Source organism: Larus michahellis, chromosome 4 (genome assembly GCF_964199755.1).
Source record: "Larus michahellis chromosome 4, bLarMic1.1, whole genome shotgun sequence".
Classification (NCBI taxonomy): domain Eukaryota; kingdom Metazoa; phylum Chordata; class Aves; order Charadriiformes; family Laridae; genus Larus; species Larus michahellis.
In genome coordinates, this window is record NC_133899.1 from 39,275,008 (window position 1) to 39,295,944 (window position 20,937).

General features: G+C 40.8%; 1 protein-coding gene across 1 annotated transcript; it reads left to right on the plus strand.

Annotated features, from left to right (window-relative positions):
- Positions 1 to 8,465: 8,465 nt before the first annotated feature.
- On the plus strand, positions 8,466 to 20,598 carry LOC141741568 (alpha-1-antiproteinase F-like). The gene is made up of 6 exons (XM_074582407.1): positions 8,466 to 8,504; positions 10,405 to 11,050; positions 14,489 to 14,759; positions 16,426 to 16,428; positions 17,671 to 17,818; positions 19,015 to 20,598. Exons 2-6 carry the CDS (start codon positions 10,417 to 10,419, stop codon positions 19,201 to 19,203), a joined length of 1,245 nt encoding a protein of 414 aa, XP_074438508.1. The 5' UTR covers positions 8,466 to 8,504; positions 10,405 to 10,416; the 3' UTR covers positions 19,204 to 20,598.
- Positions 20,599 to 20,937: the final 339 nt, after the last annotated feature.

Here is a 20,937-nt window from a genome sequence, read left to right on the forward strand (position 1 = left end):
ATGCTTTGGAACTTTTCCTGACCAATTCACATTTCTGGCATCCACATGTGTTAGTCTTTTCTGTGGAGAGAGGGTTAGTCCCAAGTGCCACTCCATCAGAGGTTGCTTGCTGGGCTGCTGAGGCACACGCTTGGCAGATAGAGGAGGTGACCGAGAAAGGTGCCCAGCACCAGGATATGAAACGGGCCTGTGCTGGTTTTGGAGCAAGGGATATTCGTGGAGCAAGGACACTGAATCCTCCTTCCAGCAGTGAAGTGGGAAGCACAGCAGCTGTGCTGTGCCACTGATCTGCCATCACCTCTCTACAGAACATACTAAGTCAACCAGCTTTCCCATGCCCAGTGTCGATGCAGTTATAGTCTCTCTCTGTTTCCAAACAGGTTTAAAGGCACATTTAGCGTTTGAAGATTTTCAGAGGCTGCTGCCAAAAAAAACTATTTGTGAAACAATTGAGCTGAATCATTTGGGGCATACATCACCTATTGTGTGTTACATGGCAATTATGATGAAGGCAATTCGCTTTTCATTTAGTGTCACAGTTGTAACTCACAATTCTTCTTCAGTGATACACCCCACATTTTCTGTGTCCACTGAGTTAAACCATTATAAGTATGGTTTTTAGCTAGCACTAGACCTTTTCTGCCCACCTCAGACATATTAGCCACGCAATGATGTTGCGAATAGTTCCAGTCACCCAGAACCGGTTTACTAGTTACCCTGACTAACCAAATTCAGTAAGTCTGTGAGGTCCTTTGCCTTCTGGACATGTAGCTTCCTCTTCCAATGTCATTACTATTGGTTCCCATTGTTTATTGTCCTAGAGCTCATTTTCTTTGGGCTATTGTCAAGGTTGCCCAACAGAAACCTTTTCAGGTCCTTTGTCTGCCTGTCTTTCAGAATTTGGAGGTGCTGTTTAGTCCTCAGCCTGTATGTCTGCCCTTGGATGATGATCTTCATAGACCACCAAACATGTGCTCATTATGATTATTAATTTATTTTATGACAGTGATTTTCATCATGATCATGAAGTGATGGACACCCCCAGCATCCCAAATAAACCATTACTTTAGAGTTGTGCAGGCCTACATTTCCCTTGGCTGTAGCTTAAAGATGTTAAAGGCATTCAGATTGTTTGTTTTCTGCTAAATTAAATATCTGCACATGACAAATCCCATTTTGCTCATTTGTTTGCTTGTTGATAAAGAGTGCAGAGTCCAGATCAGAATTTAACTTTTCAGCCTGTCGGAGTTGAGATAATGGAGTTTAGCCTTCTGTATACCACTGCAAATAGTTGCAATAGCATGTCTGGAAACAGCGTATCTCCTGAACAATGGGTTGGTGCAATGGACCAGTAGAACAGCCACATGTGCAGCTGTAATATTTCACCCTAAGGTTATTTCACAGGAGTGAAAATAACCATTTGAAAAAAAAAAAAAGTACTCTTTTTTGAACCAGTGTGAATAAATCTTCACCTACAACTTTCCAGAAGGCAGTAAGTTGCTTCTTGCTGAAATATGAAGTGTGCCCTGTTAAGAAGTATGTTCATTTAAGTCCAAACATGTCCCACAGAGAGGTCACCTCTCAGATCTAATCTGCATTCTAGGGAGTGCTTTGCTCAAGGACACATGCTCAACAGCATTCAGATTACTCAGCATTTAACAAAAGTGCATCAGAACTTGATCTTATCCAAAAAAATGGATCTCATGATGACTAGCATCCTCTTCGCTGGTTTGTATTGTTTTGCTGACAGAGTGAACTGCTGTCTGCATGTTCTCTACAAAACAGCTGTTGATATTTCTTTGATGATATAAAGCTCCTTGAGATTTATTGATGAAAAATGCGCTAGTGTCTCGTGTGTAAGTAAACACTCTTTTTTGAGGTGCACGTTTCTAGTGTCATGGAAGAGTTACTATAGTCTGGGATTGTGGCTAGTCTGACCATCTGTGCAGGGCACAAAATTCTTTGGTTTTGTTTGTTTTGAGAAAGCCATCCAGAGCGGAAGCCAAACCTGATGAGAGGAAGTAAGAAAAAGGATTCAAGATATTCTTGGGATGGTTGCCTATGCATGGTTTCTTAATTTAATATTAAGAATTTTCTCTTCATGGTCGGCTGTGAACTTCATTTTAGGTGGATTTTATTCTCTGTAGTGTTTTAGCCTCCTCATTTATTTAAAATGTCAAGAGCTGGTGATAAGGGCTGACAGTAGAAAGCCACTAACCTTGGTGTCTGTTATCACGGTGTTAGTATTTTGGGAGAATGAGATTGTTGAAACTAAGAGGAAAACAGTGTTATGTGGATTTTCTCAGCAGACAGAGACTTAAAAGCTGTAAAATTTCACTAAAGGCAGATCAAAGAAAATGAGCAAGGGCAAGCCGTTAAAATTGCAAAAGATATGAAGCGTGGGTGTTGTGGTTTGGGCTGGGCTGGCCACTAAGACGAGCTTCAGATGCTCTCTTTTACCTCTCTCCCCTTCAGAGAGGGAAGAGAAAATGAGAGGAAGAGAGAACTTATGGGTTGAAAAGAAACTAAACTGTAACAATGAAATATTAATAATAATAAAAAGAAAAATAAATAATATTATTATTAAGAAAATAATGAAAAGTATACAACATATACCAAAACGTATCAGGCTCCCAGGACGATGATCACATCACTGGCAGACACTGGGAAAATCCCAGACTGGACTCAGAGACAGAGGGGAGCTGAACTCAGGAACCGGATTCAGAAACACATGGATTGGGATCAGAGGCAGATGAACAGAGTCCTCCTCAGACGCCTGCCATTGAAGACAGAGGCTGACCCCTTTGACCCCTCTGCTTTTATACTGAGCATGGGGCAGATGGGATGGAATACCCCATTGGTCAATTTTGGGTCGCCAGTCCTGTCCCCGTGGGTGCGACCCCTCTACGCTTTTCCGCTTCCAACCCTCCAGTGGGGCACATAACAAAGTTAGCTGACCTTGGTTGGTATAGCAGTAAGTATAAGCAGGAGCCTCTCTGCATTCCATTCCTTGGCTTTAACTATAAACAGGTCTTATCCCTCCGGAAGTGGACATTGTATGAAAAACACGCCATTAATTTCAGAGAGTGCTGTTAGTTAGAAGAGACTTAACCAAAAAGTAAAATTACTGAACAGAAAATTGGTTCTGTTTTACTTCAAACCAGGACAGTGGGACAGCGATTTACAGACCACTTGGGAAGAGAAAAAGGAAAGGAGTTTTCTTTTGTTAGCAGGAAAGTCACATTTGACTGAAGGACTTGCTGATGAGAAAGGGAGCTGATTTCATGGGAGAAGCAATCCCCTGACTTTGAGGAGAAGCCACGAGCAGTAAACCAATACCAGTTCTTCCATGTGATGATTCTTCAGCTTTCTTGAGGCAAACTGCTATCTACTTCTTGTCCTCACCTCTCCCTCTCCCCTTTGTGTAACGTTGAGGCTAAAGGAGATGCTGGATGTGAGGGCAAAAGGTGTCAGTGGAGCCAAAGAGGACTTGGTGGTGAGTCATTTGAGGATGTGGTAACTGGATGGCGTTGGTGCTTGGAGGGCTTGTGTTACTGGGTGAGGGATTTAAAGAGACGTGAGAAGAGAGGGCTGGAAGGACACTGAATTTCAGGAGAGGGCTGTGTGTGAGGGGGTCTTGGTCTCTGGCTTGATAGGAGAGGTATTGTACAGAAGAGGCCTGCCCTACCTAGCATTTCTTCCTTACTCTTCCTGCCTCCTTTCCTGGCACCCTTACTTCTGGCTAGGAACACAAGGACAGCCAAAAGGTGAGAGAGGACTCAGGGATACTGTATTGCTCTGTTGAGTTCTCTGCAGAAGAAGGGATGTTAGGAGAAGTTGAGTGGGATCCTTCCCTACCTCCTCTCCAGGGAAAGAGAGATGGGGAGCTAGGCGGGAGGGAGAAGAGCTGCCAAGCCACAGCCACTTCTGTCCTTTTCCTGACAGGTGTTCTCATTTCTGACAAAACACTGCTGTGTTTGAGAATAGTGACCTAATTCCAGAAAAGCTTGTAAAGGTGTTTCAAGAGAGTTTCATGTCTTTACATACAGCCATGCATTTCTAGTGATAGATAAGATATCACTAAGTGTATCTAGGAAATACTGAATAGTAAAGTGTGTCTATTTGCTTGTGACTAACACAGGTCCCTGAAGAGTGAATGTAGGCAAAGTGTGACTTTGAATGTGGGGGCTCTGGAGAAGGAGGAGATTAAAAGTTAAAGGAATCATTCACCATGATGCTGGGGACGTGTGTGGGCTGCTGTCTGTTCCATTGAGTGATGAGAGAGATGATTGAGAGACTAAGATTTTTGGAAATAAAAATGAGACATTGAAGGAAGATAATAATACTTCAGCCTTGGGGGCGGTGGTGTTCATTTGCCAGTTATTTGGGTTTTGTTTCCCTCTAACTTTTTTAAGGGAGCAAATGTGTTCTGTTGGACTCAAACACTGCACCCTGGTGAGACTGTAACCCAAATGATGCTGTCACCGTGATACTCCCAGATGGAGAAATTCTTCAGATTGTTTTGGAACCAGAAACCAGAAACCCACTCCAAGCTATCCCAGTCATCGATAGTTTGGTGAATTCAACCTGTTTGTTGTGTAGTGTGATGGATTTACTGGTAAGAAATCCTGGGACTAAAAGGATTGTGAAAAGTCCCATAACTAAACAGAGATGTCTTGGAGTGCTTTCTGTTTCTGTAAGTCATCTCTAACAGTGCTCTACCTACTGAGCAATTATTTTTCAGAAATTCTTCAAGATCTGAACCATTTATAAAGGGCCATATTTTTTTTTATTGTGGGGAAACACGTGTCCTAGGTCAGATGGATCACACCTTACAGGTTACACAGGCTGTACACTCTCCCCTATTATATTTTCAGGAGAAAGTACTGCCAGCTCCAGAAAAGTACAACTTAATATAAATTTGTTTTGCAGTCCCTGTTACCTCCCTTTTTAATTATGGTGATGAGGAAGTGCTTTAGTTTCAATGGGACAACAAATTAAGAGATTCTTCCATCTCTTTGAAGGTATATACACACCTGGTATCTGTGGTTTAGCACAGGCTAAGGAGAGGCTCTGGGGCCTTGTTTATGCAGTAGAATTCCCTACTCATGCCACCAGTGGTTACTGCATATAGCAAAGAGAGGAAACTTGCATAATCAAACCTCTTTCATAGAATCATAGAATCGTTTAGGTTGGAAAAGACCCTTGGGGTCATCGAATCCAACCATCAACTCCACTCTACAAAGTTCTCCCTTACACCACATCCCTTAACACCACATCTAAACGACTCTTAAACACATCCAGGGATGGTGACTCCACCACCTCCCTGGGCAGCCTATTCCAGTGTCTGACCACTCTTTCTGTGAAGAATTTTTTCCTAATGTCCAGCCTAAACCTACCCTGCTGCAGCTTGAACCCATTCCCTCTTGTTCTATCGCTGATTACCTGTGAGAAGAGGCCAGCACCAACCTCTCTACAATGTCCTTTCAAGTAGTTGTAGAGAGTGATGAGGTCTCCCCTCAGCCTCCTCTTCCTCAAACTAAACAGTCCCAGCTCCTTCAATCGCTCCTCATAAGATTTATTCTGCAGGCCCTTCACCAGCTTCGTTGCCCTCCTCTGCACTCGCTCCAGCACCTCAATATCTCTCTCGTATTGAGGTGCCCAGAACTGGACACGATACTCAAGGTGTGGCCTCCCCAGTGTTGAGTACAGGGGGACAATCACCTCCCTACCTCTGCTGGTCACACTATTTCAACTTCTTTGCTCAAAGCAGATGTATTTACACTAAATTTTGCCAGCTGGGTCTTAAGCACATACAAACAATTCAGTGCTAGCTGTGTTAAAAGCCATGGGAACTCTGAGAAAAGTCCCTAGTGTTGGCAAGGGAATTTCCTGTTCACTGTCCATATCGTATCTTCAACGTATGCAACGTTACTTTGGAATATCCCAATCTTCAAAATTGAAGAAAATGGGTGAATTCTTTGTAAATCAGTATTCTGCTTATAGTTATGATAGAAATGATTGTTGTTGAAGATTTTTCATCAAATACAGAAATTATGCAGTTGGGTCAGAAACTGTTACCTTTTCCTTTACCTTCCTTCCTCTCATAGCTTGACACTGGAAAGACACAAAAGACAAATCTGGACTTTCTTTAAAACTAGTGTCCAGAGACTCACATTATTCATATAAATTTATCTTGTATTGATTTTCTATGCTTTCTTTCCAATTGCAGGGCAGGCTTTTCCATGTTCAGTAGCAGGCTTTCTCCTGTAAGTGTCCTGAGGTGTGGTCTAGGTGTGTTCAAATCTAGCTTAGTCATCCATCCGTCACCTTGTCATTAGCATGGCGTCTGTATTTAATTGGGCTTCCTTCCTTCCTTCATCAGAAATCAGTTTTTATACACCATGAAATCTGCAGCCCATTATTAAAAGGTAGCTCTAAGTGAGATTCTTGGCTCTTATTTATACAAGAAGCAGTGAAAATAGTATCTCAAGTACTCTTTCAGATGAGTGCTGTGCGTGAAGAACACATTATGTGTGAGTCCAGTATACTACCTCAAAGCTTTCTATTTCTCAAGCTTTAGTTCATAAGCAACTTGTTTAAGAGGGTTTTTTTGGCATTCTGTTGAGTCTCTTGATAGGTCATAATCATCAACAACTTTCTCTGCTTGCATCTTTGCCTCCCAGAGAACGTTGCTGAGTTATCGTTGCGGTTAGCATTTCAGTTGTGCTTAGAAACAGCATTGAGATCAGCACTCCATCTATTTTGTGTATAGTAAGGGTTGGTCCCTCCCCGGAAACGCTTGCATTCTGAAGGGAAAATGAGGGAAAATATTATCTTAGTTTTAGAAGTGGAGACATGAGATGGTGTGCTTGGGGGTCTGGGGCTCCTGGTGGACACCAAGTTGACCATGAGCCAGCAATAAGCTCTTGCAGGAAACATGGCCAACAACATCTTGAGCTGCATCAAGAAGAGCATTGCCAGCAGGTCAAGGCAAGTGATCCTTCCTCTCTACTCACCCCTGGTCTACTCATCTGGAGCGCTGCACCCAGTGCTGGGCTTCCCAAAGCAAGAAAGGCATGGGCATACTGTATTGGCTCCAGTAAAGTGCCATAAAGGTGATTGAGGGATCACAGCATCTAATGTATGAGGAGAAGCTGAGAGAGCTGGACCTGTTTAGCCCAGAGATGAAAAGACCTGTGGGGGTCTTACCAATGTGTACAAATACCTGATTTCTCATGGGAGGAGTGCAGAAAGAGATAGCCTCTTCTCAGTGACATCCAGTGGCAGGCTAAGGGGCAATCAGCACAAATTAAAATACAAGAATTCCATTTAAATGTAGAGAAAACCTTTTTTAGTGTCAGTGTTGTCAAACACTGAAACAAGTTTCTCAGAGAGATTGCGGAGTCTCCATTGTTGGAGGAAGTCAAAACCCAACTGGACACCGTCCTGAACAACTTGCTGTAGCTGACCCTGCTTTGAGCAAGCTGTTGGACTACATGGTCTCCAGAGCTCCCTTCAATGCTTCTGTCATTCTGCGCCCACTGGCTTGCCCCAGCTGTCACAGGAGGTTATTGTAGTGAGTAGAGCTGAGCGCAGGATACCAGCCTGTCTGATCTGACCTAGCTGAACTTGGCAGACGATCAGAGGGGCCTGCTCCCCACATCCCAGATCACAAGATAGTAAGCAGGTCTAAAGATTTGCTCTATTTAACACCCACGTTCCTAGGCTTCTGTCCCCTGTCCCCAGGCCATGCTTGTAACTGGGATCACCTGCATGCAATGGCATCCCAGCTGCATTCCTTCTTCCCCGGGCACACAGCCCTGCGAGTGGCCCAGGAGTCACTATCGCAGCTCTTGCTGCCAGCGGATTCCCCATGTGGGAGTGGATAGTCAGGCACATTTACGGCAGCACTTGCTAATGTAGCAAAACAGTGTTTTAAGCCCTGCACCTATGAGAATCATCGCTGGCTTCACCTGGATACAGTCAAGCCCAGACATGGGTATGCAGGAGACAAGCAGGCTAGGTCACAAAAATTCAGATTGTCCCAGCGCATCAAGCCTTGTCCTCCCGCCTTAGTCGCAGCAATGCTCTAGTCACTGGGAATTATGTTCAAGGTATTTCTCTGGAGTTACTACTTCTGATGACTTTCTTGTTCATAAAAGAGTAGATTTGGGCAACTGAGATGTGTATGAATGTTCAATATCAAGAAGCAGTAGGTTCAATTTGAGGAAAATTGGTTTGAATCTAACCAGGGTGATCAGATAGTCATGAATAATAATGTCACGTGTGAAACATACATTCAGCAAAGTTAGGTGTCCAGTAAAACTAGTTTCAACATTGTTTGCACTACCTAATCTCTAAAATTATAATGTATGAGTCACAGCCCTTAGATGATCTTAACCTTTACTAGAGGATTCCCTGCTTTGTGTTCAGCAGCATAAACAACTGAGCAAGGACCTGTGCAGACCTGGCGAATACAACAGGACCCTTTTGACTATACCGTAAGTAATGTATTTTTTTCTGTGGCAAAATTGTCAAACGTTATATGCAGGACAACAGTTTATGAATAATCAGTTGAGATATTACCATGTTCGTGTTCAAGTTGCAATTTAAAGCTTTTTGTATGGTTTTATTGTTTTGGTTTTTTAAACAAAAAAGAAAAGTCCTCTGTGAGATAGGCATGTTTGTATAGCCTGACTCTCTTTAGGCAAACGGCATCTCTAAATGTTTTAGAGAGTTAAATGAAGTAAATGGTTGATAGTAACAAATGGAGGGCCTGAAATGAAAGGGAAGTGGGGACTTAAGGATTGCTCTCTAAAGTTTCTAGAGAGTTGGGGAAAAAAGAAACTGTGGGTAGAGGTAAAGGCTGAAAGAATTAGAGCAAGAGTGATGGTGGAACAAGTCACAAACAAATCAAAGAGCTCAAATTTAAACATGTTCTGGATATAAAAGTGAACTGTCTGAAAGTGGTTTGTCATGGGGCTCAGGCCCTTCCTAGCGATAGTAGTGTTGCTATAACCACGATATTCAAAGGGTGTGAATAAAGTCTGAGATCACTGAATTTTGGAGAACCAAGATGCTGGAAAGCGGACACAAATGTTAGTAGCTAATAAGGATTCAATGCTTTTACAAAGCACGAGAGTTTGAATATCATTTCTAAGTGCAAGTCAGAAACCTAAGATATTTTTCCCCTTTGAATATCCTTACATTTTCCTCTGGAGAGTACTTTATTTTAGAAAAGATTCTGTAAGTAAAGTGACCATATACAACAGGAGGATGTTCTGGATTTCCAGATATTCCACATCTTTACTTCCTTCTGTCTGTTGACAAAAGTTGTTCAACCAAATGTGGTACAGTTAGTATTAATTTCTAGAGTTAAAAGCATTGCCAGAGATGTGGAATGAATGGTTTCCCTATTGCTCTGGAAAAGGCTTTCCTGTTCTATTGGTTATCTTTTAGTATCTTTGTTCCTCCAGAATTCACTCGTTCATCTTCACATTTCACCATCACAGCCGTATCTGCCCAGATCACTCTTTGCTGTCTTTCTGATGATGAACACCACAATTGTTCTAGAGTTTCCTCTGAATATTTTTTTTTTTTAATTTTATTTTCAGCTGATTTGGTTCAATCCCTGGGCTAGACGTGCCTTTGCATGCAGCCAGCATGCTTGCTTCCATTTACTGTTCTGTTCCCTTTCTCAATAAGCAACACTGTATTTCCAGAGTCTTGATAACTTCCTAATTGCTCAGAGCATATTTCTCTCTTTTGTTAGCTACGTGGAAGTTGTTTGGTTTGGTTTTTTTTTTTTTTAAATGGTGCTCAATTGTTCAAGATTTATGGAATCTTTGTAAATGTTCATCACTTCCTCATTAACAAGCGCATTCACTTTCTCTCTCCTGCCTGCCTATATGTTTGCATGCAGCCCATTCAAAAAAACGTATATTTTAATTCTCACAGTGGAGGAATACTGTGCCTTTCTTCTGCTTTGATTTTTCATCTTTCTAAATTTAACTGACTAGCCTTCACTGGCTCCCTTACTTTCTGTTCTACAGACGTGTACTTTTGACTTACAGCTTTTTATCACTTAAAGCCACATTAAAAACAGAACACTGGAAACAAAACAGTTTCAAAGGAATTGTAGCCTAACCTTAATGAGGGAGTCTTTGGTATTACTTCATCCCTCTTTGACTTTAATTTTTATTCTTTCGTAACTTCTTCAGTAGATTGAGTAATTTTCCAGAACCTACTTCCTTGAAATAGAAAGCTGGTATCCCTGACTTCAAATGGCTTGGAATCACTGGTACCAAGCCCGCTCTGTACAATGAAGGGATTGACTTATTGCTAAGCACAAGGTAAAAAGATTCGTAAGCCAAAATTAATTTCTCTTTTGTTCTTTTACAGAGTTATAGAAACATGAAGATGTTTTTTTTCCTGTGTCTCTTAATGGTTGGGATTCATTCCAACAGTTATTGCTATGAACCTAATCACCAAGGTGTAAGAAACCAAAATCAAAGAGGCCAAGAAAAACAAATCATGCTACAGCAGTCTGTAGGGAACAGTGTTTGTCAGTTTGCATGTTGTTTCTTCAAAGAGATCTCTTCTCGTGAAAACAGTGGGAATGTTTTCTTCTCTCCATTGAGCATCTCTACTGCCTTTGCCATGTTGACTCTGGGTGCCAGATCAGATACTCTGACACAGATTCTTAGGGTCCTTAGCTTTAACCCACGTGAGATTTCAGAAAATGAAATACTTGAAGGTTATCGTCAACTCATGCAAATGCTAAACAGGAAGAATGCGGGGTTACAGCTGAATATGGGAAATGTCCTGTTTGTGCTTGACCGACTGAAGCCACAAGACAGATTTTTAAATAATCTCAGAAACTTCTTTGAAGGAGAAGCTTATCCTATGAACTTCAAGAGGGCTGATCAAGCCCAGGTAAAGATCAACGAATATGTAGCAGAAAGAACCAATGGGAAAATCAAGGACCTCATAAATAATCTTGATCCACTTACTGAAATTCTCCTTATTAGCTATATTTATTTTAACGGTAAGATATACATATCATATTCTCCTACTTCATACGTTATTTCCTCAGGTCTGTCTTGGATTTCATCACCTTTTCTTGCAATATGGTTTTGCAGGTGGACTCATATCTTGTTTTCCTTCTGGTCCTCACTTACACTTAATTATAAACAAAGCTATTGGAAATTATGTTCTGCTTGACACTGATGATAATTCCTAGCAAAATTTATGGCAAATTTTCCTATATCTTTTAATACATACATTTCTTTATTTCTGAAGATTAAGTGATATATACTTTGAGGAAGGCACCTCAATTCAGTAAAGCATCTAGTCCTATACAATCTGAGGGGATTTAAGCCCTTTCTTAACTGCTTTGATGGCTCAGAATTACTTTGAAAACCACTTCAGCTGGTTTTTTTTGTTTAGCAAATTCAGAGTTAAATTCAAAGAACACTGTTAAAGTAAAACTTAGCATCTTACCTAGAAGGAAATATGTTTACTTAAGAATTTTGCTGTTACTGAGTGTGTTCATGTATCCAAAGCTAAACATGTAACACTAACTTTAGTTTCACACTCACATTCTCCTTTTTTTTTTTTTTTTTTTATTTTTAGTTAACTATGCCTTTACTGATAGTATGGCTGTAGTCCTCATGTGTCTAGAGGCACAGGTTTTCAACCATTTTTTTTTTGATTTGCAGATTCTAATATTTTCCAGTGAAGAGATGGACCCACCAGTATCAAATACAAGCCTAATGACAATAAGCTTGTTTTTCTTAATTAACTTGTGCAGGCTGCTTAGATACAGTCTACAGATCTTCCCAGAGCTCATGAGAAGAGGAGCAAGGCTGTAAGGCTCAATCAGTGATCTAACAAAAGATATTGTGCCTTCTTTCAAATCTTTTCTCTTTTTCTCATTTTATCGTATTCTGAAAACAAAGCAATTGTACCCAGAAAAATAATAATCTGTAATTTATCTGATAAAAATATCATTAAGCTTTTTAACTGCAACAGAGAAGACGTATTAGAAATGCTATTCTTTTAAAAGAAATGCTGTTCTTTCAAAGCAATTAACCTGGATACTTCCACTCTCCTCCCCAATATGAGGCTTCCCCCCAAAAGTAATTCAAAACCGTATTTTTGTTTTGCTTTCTATCTGTGTGTCTGCTCCTTGTGTTAATATCTGAAGATTTGGCCACAGATAAATGAAGCTGTTTGGAATACAGATGATTGATGTTTCTTAATTCTCTTGAACACATACTTGTTTGTCTCAAATGTTTTCAAGATAAGCTTTGTATAGCATCAGGAAAGTCTTTCAAAACAGGCAAAAAAGCTGCTGATTTTTCTTTTACTGAAAGGTGTTTGAAGAAGGAGCAATAGATTTAGTAGCACAGTGAGGACAAAAGCCTGAGAAACCTTGTATTAAAGGTAACTTCTTATTACAGATAACTTTTACCTGTTTAAAATTAGATGTTCATCCTTATTACTGAAATGATTTCCCAGATCCTCCAAAGGTGGTGAAGATTCAGTTTTAGCTCTTCAGTTTTAAAGAAAATAGATTAAAGAATGGTATTAATAGCAATAATAAAGATTTTTATCTTGAAGTTGAGAGTAGGTTAACCCTAATTGATCCAGAGGCTGGGATTCATCTAGAGAGGATCTCTAAAACTCAGGTACCTCTATAACCAGTCTATACTTCTAGGCTCTTGTCCACTCTCTGTGCATTACAGCCTTCCTCGTGCAGTACTGGTGACTCTCCTCCCCATTTTTTGTGGTGTTAATGTAGTGTGGAAGTCCTTCCCTAAGGACAAAAGACTGGCAATATTTTCCTGGCTCTTGGCCAGGGGGCATGCTATTCCACTACAGTACACCAGTCTCTTATCATGCCCTGGCCAAGCTGGTCACCACAAAGTATCGTACTTGGAGGTTCATTATTCCACTTGAATGCTGTGAAGCATTTGAGAAAGTTGCCATCCCTAGAAGGTATCCTCCTAAGAGAGAGAGGAGAGCGTAGGTAAAAGAGTTCCTTTGAAACAGGGGGAAAGGATTAACGAATATCATCTCTGCCTAATCTGTGTGCTAAATCCTAACATCCTACTCTGTTTTTAATCAAGCAAAGCTTTTTCTGAAATAAGGGGGGTGTTTTCCCTGAGTTGAGCACTATATAAAGGTTGTTCGAGTGTTTCAGGACTTTATCATTCATGTTTCTGTGATCCAGTCTGTTTTTTTTTCCTTAAGCTTATCAAGGCAGAAGTCCTGCCAGTTACATACCTGATGATAGAAGAAGTCACTGTTAATGAAGAAACATAAAAGTAGCAACTTTTCCCATCTTTAGAGTATTGGCAGTTGTCAATTTGTATTTTCAGAGCTCAGGGCATGGACTAACTAATTCTTATTTCACTCCTTCCAGATACTAAATTAAGTGCTGTTTATGTCTATTTCACAGATGGTGGAAACAGCAGACGATAATTATTTCATTTGTACCAAGCTGCCTAGTAATCATTGTTCAAATAGAAATCAGAAGTCAAAAGGGGTTGCATCTTGTTTCATGGTTTTCTTGATGGCACTTATTTTACTTAGCATTGTGGCTCTACTTTTGCCCACTAAATTTGATAAAAAAACCTAGATTTGTTCTAGAAGGCAAAATTTACTACAGAGCAACACGTCATCTCTTTATTTAAAAAAACACAAAACAAAACAACAAACCAAACCGAAAAACAACCCAAACTTTTTCTTTTTTTTTTTTTTTTTTTTAAATCTGCTCAGTGGATGAGGTGGATAGCTGGAATTTGGCTTAGAGATTCCTCTCTGCTAAGGATAAGAATCTTCCAGAGTTTCACTGCAGACTGTTTCACTATGACTGACCAAGGAGCCTTTGGAAATTCAATATTGTGAATATGACATTACAAAAGGTTTCTTTTGTTGTTTTGTTTTGTTTTGTTTTTTAACCCAGCAGTCTGGTAGAATTAAGTTCTTCGTTCATTTATTGGCCATAAACTGAAGTGGCATATAAAGTCCTTCTCTCTGCAAGTAACGTGAATCCCTTCATTCCTCTGGAGAATTCATCCCTCATGTCACCCTTCAGAAGTCTGTTTTGGTGTGGGAATAGTGAAAGGAGAGAATCTCTTTTCTTCTGAGCTCTCATGTAAAGGCTGCATCATGAAGGCTTTGTAGGCTCCTTGAAACTGTTGTCATGGAGGAAAAGTGCACACTAGAACACTTGGTGTCTCATCTAAATGAAGGATATTGTGGCCTGCTGTAAGGTCTGAGGGAGTTCTTTACATCACACTCTACCTACTGTGTCTTGCGATTGAATTATTCTGAGTATTCAGTAAGATCAAGCGCTCATTGCAAACTGGTTTGTCTTTGGTACAGCTGGATCAGCTTCAGTTTCTGTCATCTATGAATGTGTCCTGTGGTTTCGTGTCCCCAAAATATCCTGTAACTCTGTCTCTTATATTTCAAGCTGAATGGGAAAAACCTTTCGATCCAAAATACACTAAAAAGAACAAATTCTTCGTGGATGGGAAGAAGGCTGTTGAAGTCCCGATGATGTTTGGAATGGGCCTGTTCAAGCATGGCTATGATGAACAGCTGTCGTCCACTGTGGTGCAAATGGATTACAAAGGAGGTGCTTCGGCATTTTTTGTTCTGCCTGATAAAGGAAGAATGAGGAAGCTAGAGAAAAATTTGTCGTGTGAACGTATGTCAAGGTGGAGGACATTAGTCTCAAAAAGGTATAACTCTGCAGTTCTTCCTTCAGGTGGTAGGCGAGGAGACACATCAGGTTCAATCCGCTGGGCTATGACACAGAATAAGGAAAATATTTTTATTTCTGTTTTAATCTGCAGAATTCCCACTGACCAAAGTCGAAATCTGGCTCTCTGATGTCCCTGTGTTTTCATATTCAGTACTGCACAAAGTGAAAACCTTCACAGCTTTAGGACTTCTGCCACTTCCACATTTTGTTTCCCATCTTTAACTCTCCACAGACCCTAGTTTTCTGTCTTAAGACCTCTTCTCACTTTTTAGGGGGAGGTCTTCTGCCTGCTCCTATTTACAAGTAAATTCCTACCACTTCCCTTCAGCCTTTTTTCTTGTCTCTTGCTTCCTTTCTGCCTATTACAGTTACCAATAATGGCACATTTAATGCTGAAATAACAACTTCCATTGGGCAATTGCGAGGACAAAGCTCAATGACAAGGGTATAGAGCAGCTGGCACATTGCAGAGTCACTATGTTCAGGCTCTCTGAAGACTTAGGAAGGCAAAATTGGAATAAGCTACACTTGCTTCAAGGTAACTTTGAGACCAGGAGGCAGAAAGGTTATATTCTTTCTAAAAACAACTATAGACTCCTTCCATTTAGTGTCGCATAGTAGTAGCCTTTAATGGGACAAAATATGTGTACAAGCATAGGCACAATACGGTTATAGAATCAAGCCCTGGTGTTCATTCATGAATGTGATGTGTCACGCTAGAGACCTTCACGCATACATATTTGAAAATTGTATTTTAGGTGGTCGGTTCTCAAGACAAAAATGACATTCTAATACAGAAAACAAAAACCAGTGTCACGCTCTTAACTCTGATTCATTGTTAAATCTTATCAAAAGAATGTAATTTTTTTTTATTTAAAAAAAAAAAGAAAAAATGAGGTAATTCTCTGTGCACCTTCACAGTTTTGAAACTTCTGGGAGCAGCTATTTGGTTTGTGACTAAAATCACTATAGGACAAATAAAATGGGGAATCGAGATACTTATGAATCATTTTTTGTCAAAGAAATGCAATTACCTTTAAAATTATCAAGAAAAAGACTAAATTCAGCTGGGGGGATTTATATTTCCTCTCTCCATCCTCTCCTCACTCCCCAAACTGGAATAATCTACCTAAAAGCCATGAATGGGAGATGTAAATCTTATAATCTAAAAAGGCATCAGTGTCAAAGACGAGCTTGTTTCATGCAGCTCCCCATTTTTCACCATGACAGTTCTCTCCTGCAAAATAGTGACACAAACTCCTCCTTTTCCCCTCTAGTTTTCAAAGTAGCCGATTGTCTTTGCTATTATTTGGAGTCTCTGGGAGATCTTAGTAAATGGGTTTCAGGTAGGATATGGAATGATTTAAGGACTGTGGGCAAGCTGGTTTTGTACCTGTTTCTCTGTCTGCAAACTGCTGTCGACACAAGTTGCAGAAGCGTTATGAGGAGCATTTTTCATTACTGTTGGCTGCTGAACAAGGGATGGCACCAAAGTATTGCCAGTACAGGCAGCTGAGATCTGTGTAATGTCTGAACTGTGGAGAAAACATCGCTTTGTCTTCTCTAAAGTGTATCCCAGTGCTTCCTGCCTGGTCGCATTGCTGCTGTGTGCCTATGGCTTTCCCCTTCCTGCATGTTGAAAGCAAGTGGGGGCTTGTGATTGAGTGTCTTGATGTAATAGCAAGCCAGATGATTCAATGATAGGTGCATCCTCACTTGAGACAGCAATCAGCACAGTCAGAAATTAGGCAGAAGTAAGAGATCAGCAACCTGTTATCAATCCACTAGAACTCTCATTTTTGGGTACCAGACAGACTTGGCATTAGATGCTGTGCTACGCTGGAGGTATGGGCCCTTTCCTTCCCCCTTGTCCACTGGGTGACTTGCTCTTTGGCCAGCTTCATGAAGTGTTCCACATCTCCCTGACCTGGAACCCTGCGTGGCTGTCCTGGTTTCTCACTTGAAAACAGTGCCAACTGTCAGCATTATCACTAACCTCGGTCTCCTTATGCTGCTTCTAGCTGTAAATGTTGGCTTTGACCTTTGCAAAGGAACTGTTAAATCCTTACTGAAAGAGCAAGGAAGAAATGAGTCAGAAATATGGAGCTTTCATTAATTTATTGAAAGCAGCAAAGTAGTCAATTCCTGCCCCCTCGCCCTCCCCCCCACCACAAAAAAAAAGAAATTAAAAATTGAATAAATCAGACATTGGACTTGACATAGAAAAAGAATTATCTATTGAATAACTATATTCTGTTAATGTTCTTTTGTTTTCTTCTTTGTCATCTATACAATCACCACCACATATTGTCCCGCGCCTTTGGTGTATAGCTTTTTTTTTCCCCTGTCCTGATTTATATTGATTTATATGCTAACCACACAAGGCCAACATTTTTTTTTTTTTCAAAAGCGGACTTCGATGTGCTGGACTTTTTGTGCCTAGCCCAAGACACCCAAAAGAATCACTTTTTCACAAAGTGAATCCTCTGCATCCTCAGTCAAGGGGCATGAGGAAGGTGCTTCCAGCAGAATGCACAAAATGTCACTAACTTCTGAAAACTGTCAGGTGAAGATCCTTAGGGAGCTAGAGCTGTACTGGTGCGCTGAATGATCACTGGGTCAATCTCCCTGTTCACCTGTTGGCTTACTGCAGACTGTGAGCCAGCAACCTACAACCCCGTCCTCTCAATCAGCCTTCCAACATTGTTATAAACCTTTTCTTCTCCCCAAATTAATGTCATCATACACCTCCCATATAGGCTAGAGAGAGCCTGCAAGCAAAGTGTCTATGGGGAGAAAGCAAAATGAGTTTGTCTCTTGGGGGTCTCTGTTATGCTGTGGTATCTGATCAGAAGTTTCACCATATTCTTGCATTTCTTTCCTGGCAGCTCAGCAAATATTTATCTTCCGAAATTCACTCTTTACGGGACATATAACCTAAAAAATATATTATATAAAATGGGCATCATGGATGTATTCACTGATAAGGCTGACCTGTCTGGGATCACTGGGCAGCCCCAGCACAGAGTTTCCCAGGTAAGTCATACTGCTTTTTGTTTTATGGGCCCATGGTTACTGATACTTGCATCACTTTCTTTACAACTATTCATGATGCAAAACTTGTGCAAATGGGCTTTGCTTCACATGAAAAGGCAGCTGTTGGCATACAGAGCATTTTGCCTATGTTACTTGTGCTGTCGGTGCAATTAAGTTGGAGCAGGTTACAAGTCTGTAATTTTTTAATCTAGGAGGCCTTTTTGATGTGTGTGGGGCAACCTTATAAAACAGACATGACCAAATCATCATCTATCCACACCTTGGTACCCTCCTGCAACGTGTTGTTACAGTCATTACACTGCTGCTTCTGTTTGTGCCTACCTTCTGTAACCTGCCGCTGGGGAAGTAGAGAGCTGTAGGATGTATCACTGCTTGTTTTTTATGGAGGGGAGGGAAGAGGAGAAACACTTCTTACTTTTGAACTGTTTGGGGAAAAGGAAAATGCAGTTATGAAAATGTTTGGCTTCAAGCCTACGAGCGATGACTCTCATTAGTGCCAGGCCCTGGCAAAAGCTACAGGTAAGTCGTATTTCAATAAATCTGGAGTTTAAAGCTGACAATCAGTGCAAATTTCATTGTCTAATATGAACAAAACAATGGCCCTCATGACCTCAGGTGGAAGTTAGTGAACTAGAGTCTGTGAATGTCTTGATTTTGCAAGGTAAAGCTGACGTGATTCTCTGCTCTAGCCCTCCATTTCTGGCCCTTCTCCTTTGCTCCTATTTTTTCCAAGACATTGAAGAACATAGGAAACGTAATTTCAGGATGCTGTTCATTGTGCTAATCTGCATGTTAATTCTTCAATTATATGAACTTTTAATAGACAGTTAAATATGATCTTGCTCTCTTAACCTTTAGTCTGGCTCCACAGATCTGCACGAGTGGGAGCAGGGAATATGAAAAGAAATAAAGCAAATGTTTTCACTAGCAGGGATGTGCCCCTTCACCAGTGATGCACTTTTCCTCTGTGGGGCTGGGAAAGCTGTGCTGCATGTAGATTGATGATTATTTTTTTTTTTTCCAACTCTGCTGTCTTTGTGCAGTGGACTCACACCTGTCTGTCTGATGCTTGTTTCTTACCAATAACTTCTTCGGGGCCTTTTATCTCAAGTGCTTATTGGGTGACTAGTTTTGTACCCCCTTGACTTGTCTGTAACGTGTCTGTTTCTTCACAGGCTATTCATAAGGCTGTGGTAAACGTGGATGAGACTGGAACCGAAGCAGCAGCTGCCACAGGCATGGAAATAGTGCCTATGTCTGTTCCGATTACCATTAACTTCAACAGGCCCTTCCTAATGGTCATAACTATGGAGAACAAGATACTCTTCATGGGAAAAATTGTGAACCCTCTGAAAAAAGATTAAGTTGATGTGCATATGAGGTATGCGGTGATCACCGCTGCTGAATCAAGTGTTTGACCTGATGAGTATGGCATGGCTACAGAGGGCTCTCCACCTCTTACCTGATGATGTTATTCACTGTTTTTTGTAGATGAGACTCTTCATCGATTTAAATTGTCATAGTTGCATGTTTGTTTGGGCCTTGGTTTTTTTTTAATTTTTTTTTTTTTTTAAGAAGGTTGCATTCAGGCAGAACTGTCATTAGATCTGGGGCAAAATGGGCCTGTGTGATATTGACAGCATAGAAACATCTTCTAGCAGGGAAGATGAGGAGCATGTGGGTGGAGAGGGTTGCGTAAGCCTGCTTCTTCCCTCACAGCTGCCTTCTCACCTTTTTTTTGCGTTGACTGACAAATGGGTACAAGTTACGGCACTTTGCTACTTGTGCCCATTTTCCTACCAACATGAAGTTCATACCTAGCATAGATCTTGACATGCATAATGTTTACTACCTTGCATAGTACCATTGTTGTCCAGTGAGTCTATTACATCCTTGCCTTTCAGCTGTTGTCCCAGCTAGGCTGCTGCAAAGGGGTCATAGAGAAGGTGTGTTTTTACCCTGCAGATATATACTGGCCTGCCCACTGTTTCTGTGAGAGTTTACAGTCCAGACTCACTCCAGGGCAAATGTTAGAGCATCTAAGAATTGGGTCTAAGAAAAGACAAGTAGATCAGATCTCTGCAGTCCAGTGCCCTGGAGACAACCTTTGTGAATCAGATATACAGCTCAGAGCAGCCAAAAAACTACTTCTAGCCTATGCCTGCATGTAAACCAGCTTCTGGAATCCACCAAGCAGCAGGAAACACAAGCTATCCCCACCCTGGTGCCAGTGCCTGTACCGTGACTGTCTGGCCCTGGGAGATTACCCATGGTAGTAAGCACCATTCCAGTATTGTTTGTAGGATCAAGCACCCTACCGGTAACACCTATACCCCATAAGTGACACTTACCGTGTCTCTTGACGTAACCCCTTCTGTTCCCAGACTGTCCAGTAACACAACATTGGTACTCTCTTCCTTCTCTGCTTCATGGTTAGCATAGCCACAATATTATAAGGATCTGTTTTCACTATTAAGATACACAATACTAAAAGTTACATTCATAATGCACGTGCTTATTTATTTTTTTCTTGTTTACTTTCCTACCTATTTTTTCTTCTGTTTTTCACAACATCTATCGTCATTTTATTTCTTTCCTCATGTTCATGGTATATATCTGAACTCTGGTTGCAGGAGGGGTAAATTATTGACTAAAATGGGTTAGTCTGTTAATAGGTATTAAGCATTAACACCAGTCTTTGTACAGCCTTGTAATATGCAGACAAATGTACTACGGTAGAAGAACAGCAATGAATAAACATGACATTTAAAAGTTTCTAATTTTGCTATTTTATTTCTGTAATTCAGAGTTAAGACTTAAGTATGGTTCAAGCAGGGGTTTTTGACCGGTTTCAACAAACAGTTATTAATATACTGCTCATATATATTAGATCAGCACGGTAATGCCAGTAATGAGCTTCAGAAAGCCCTCTGCCTTTGGCCGGAGCAGTAAATCCTTATTCAGCACATAATAGGTTATCTCTGTTAAGAGGAGAACTTTTTGGGAAGGTTGGACATTTCTTTGATGCAGAAATGTTTATTTCAAAGGCTATAGACAGTGTGCTGCTTCTACTATATCAAGTGTGTAGCTTCATGTGT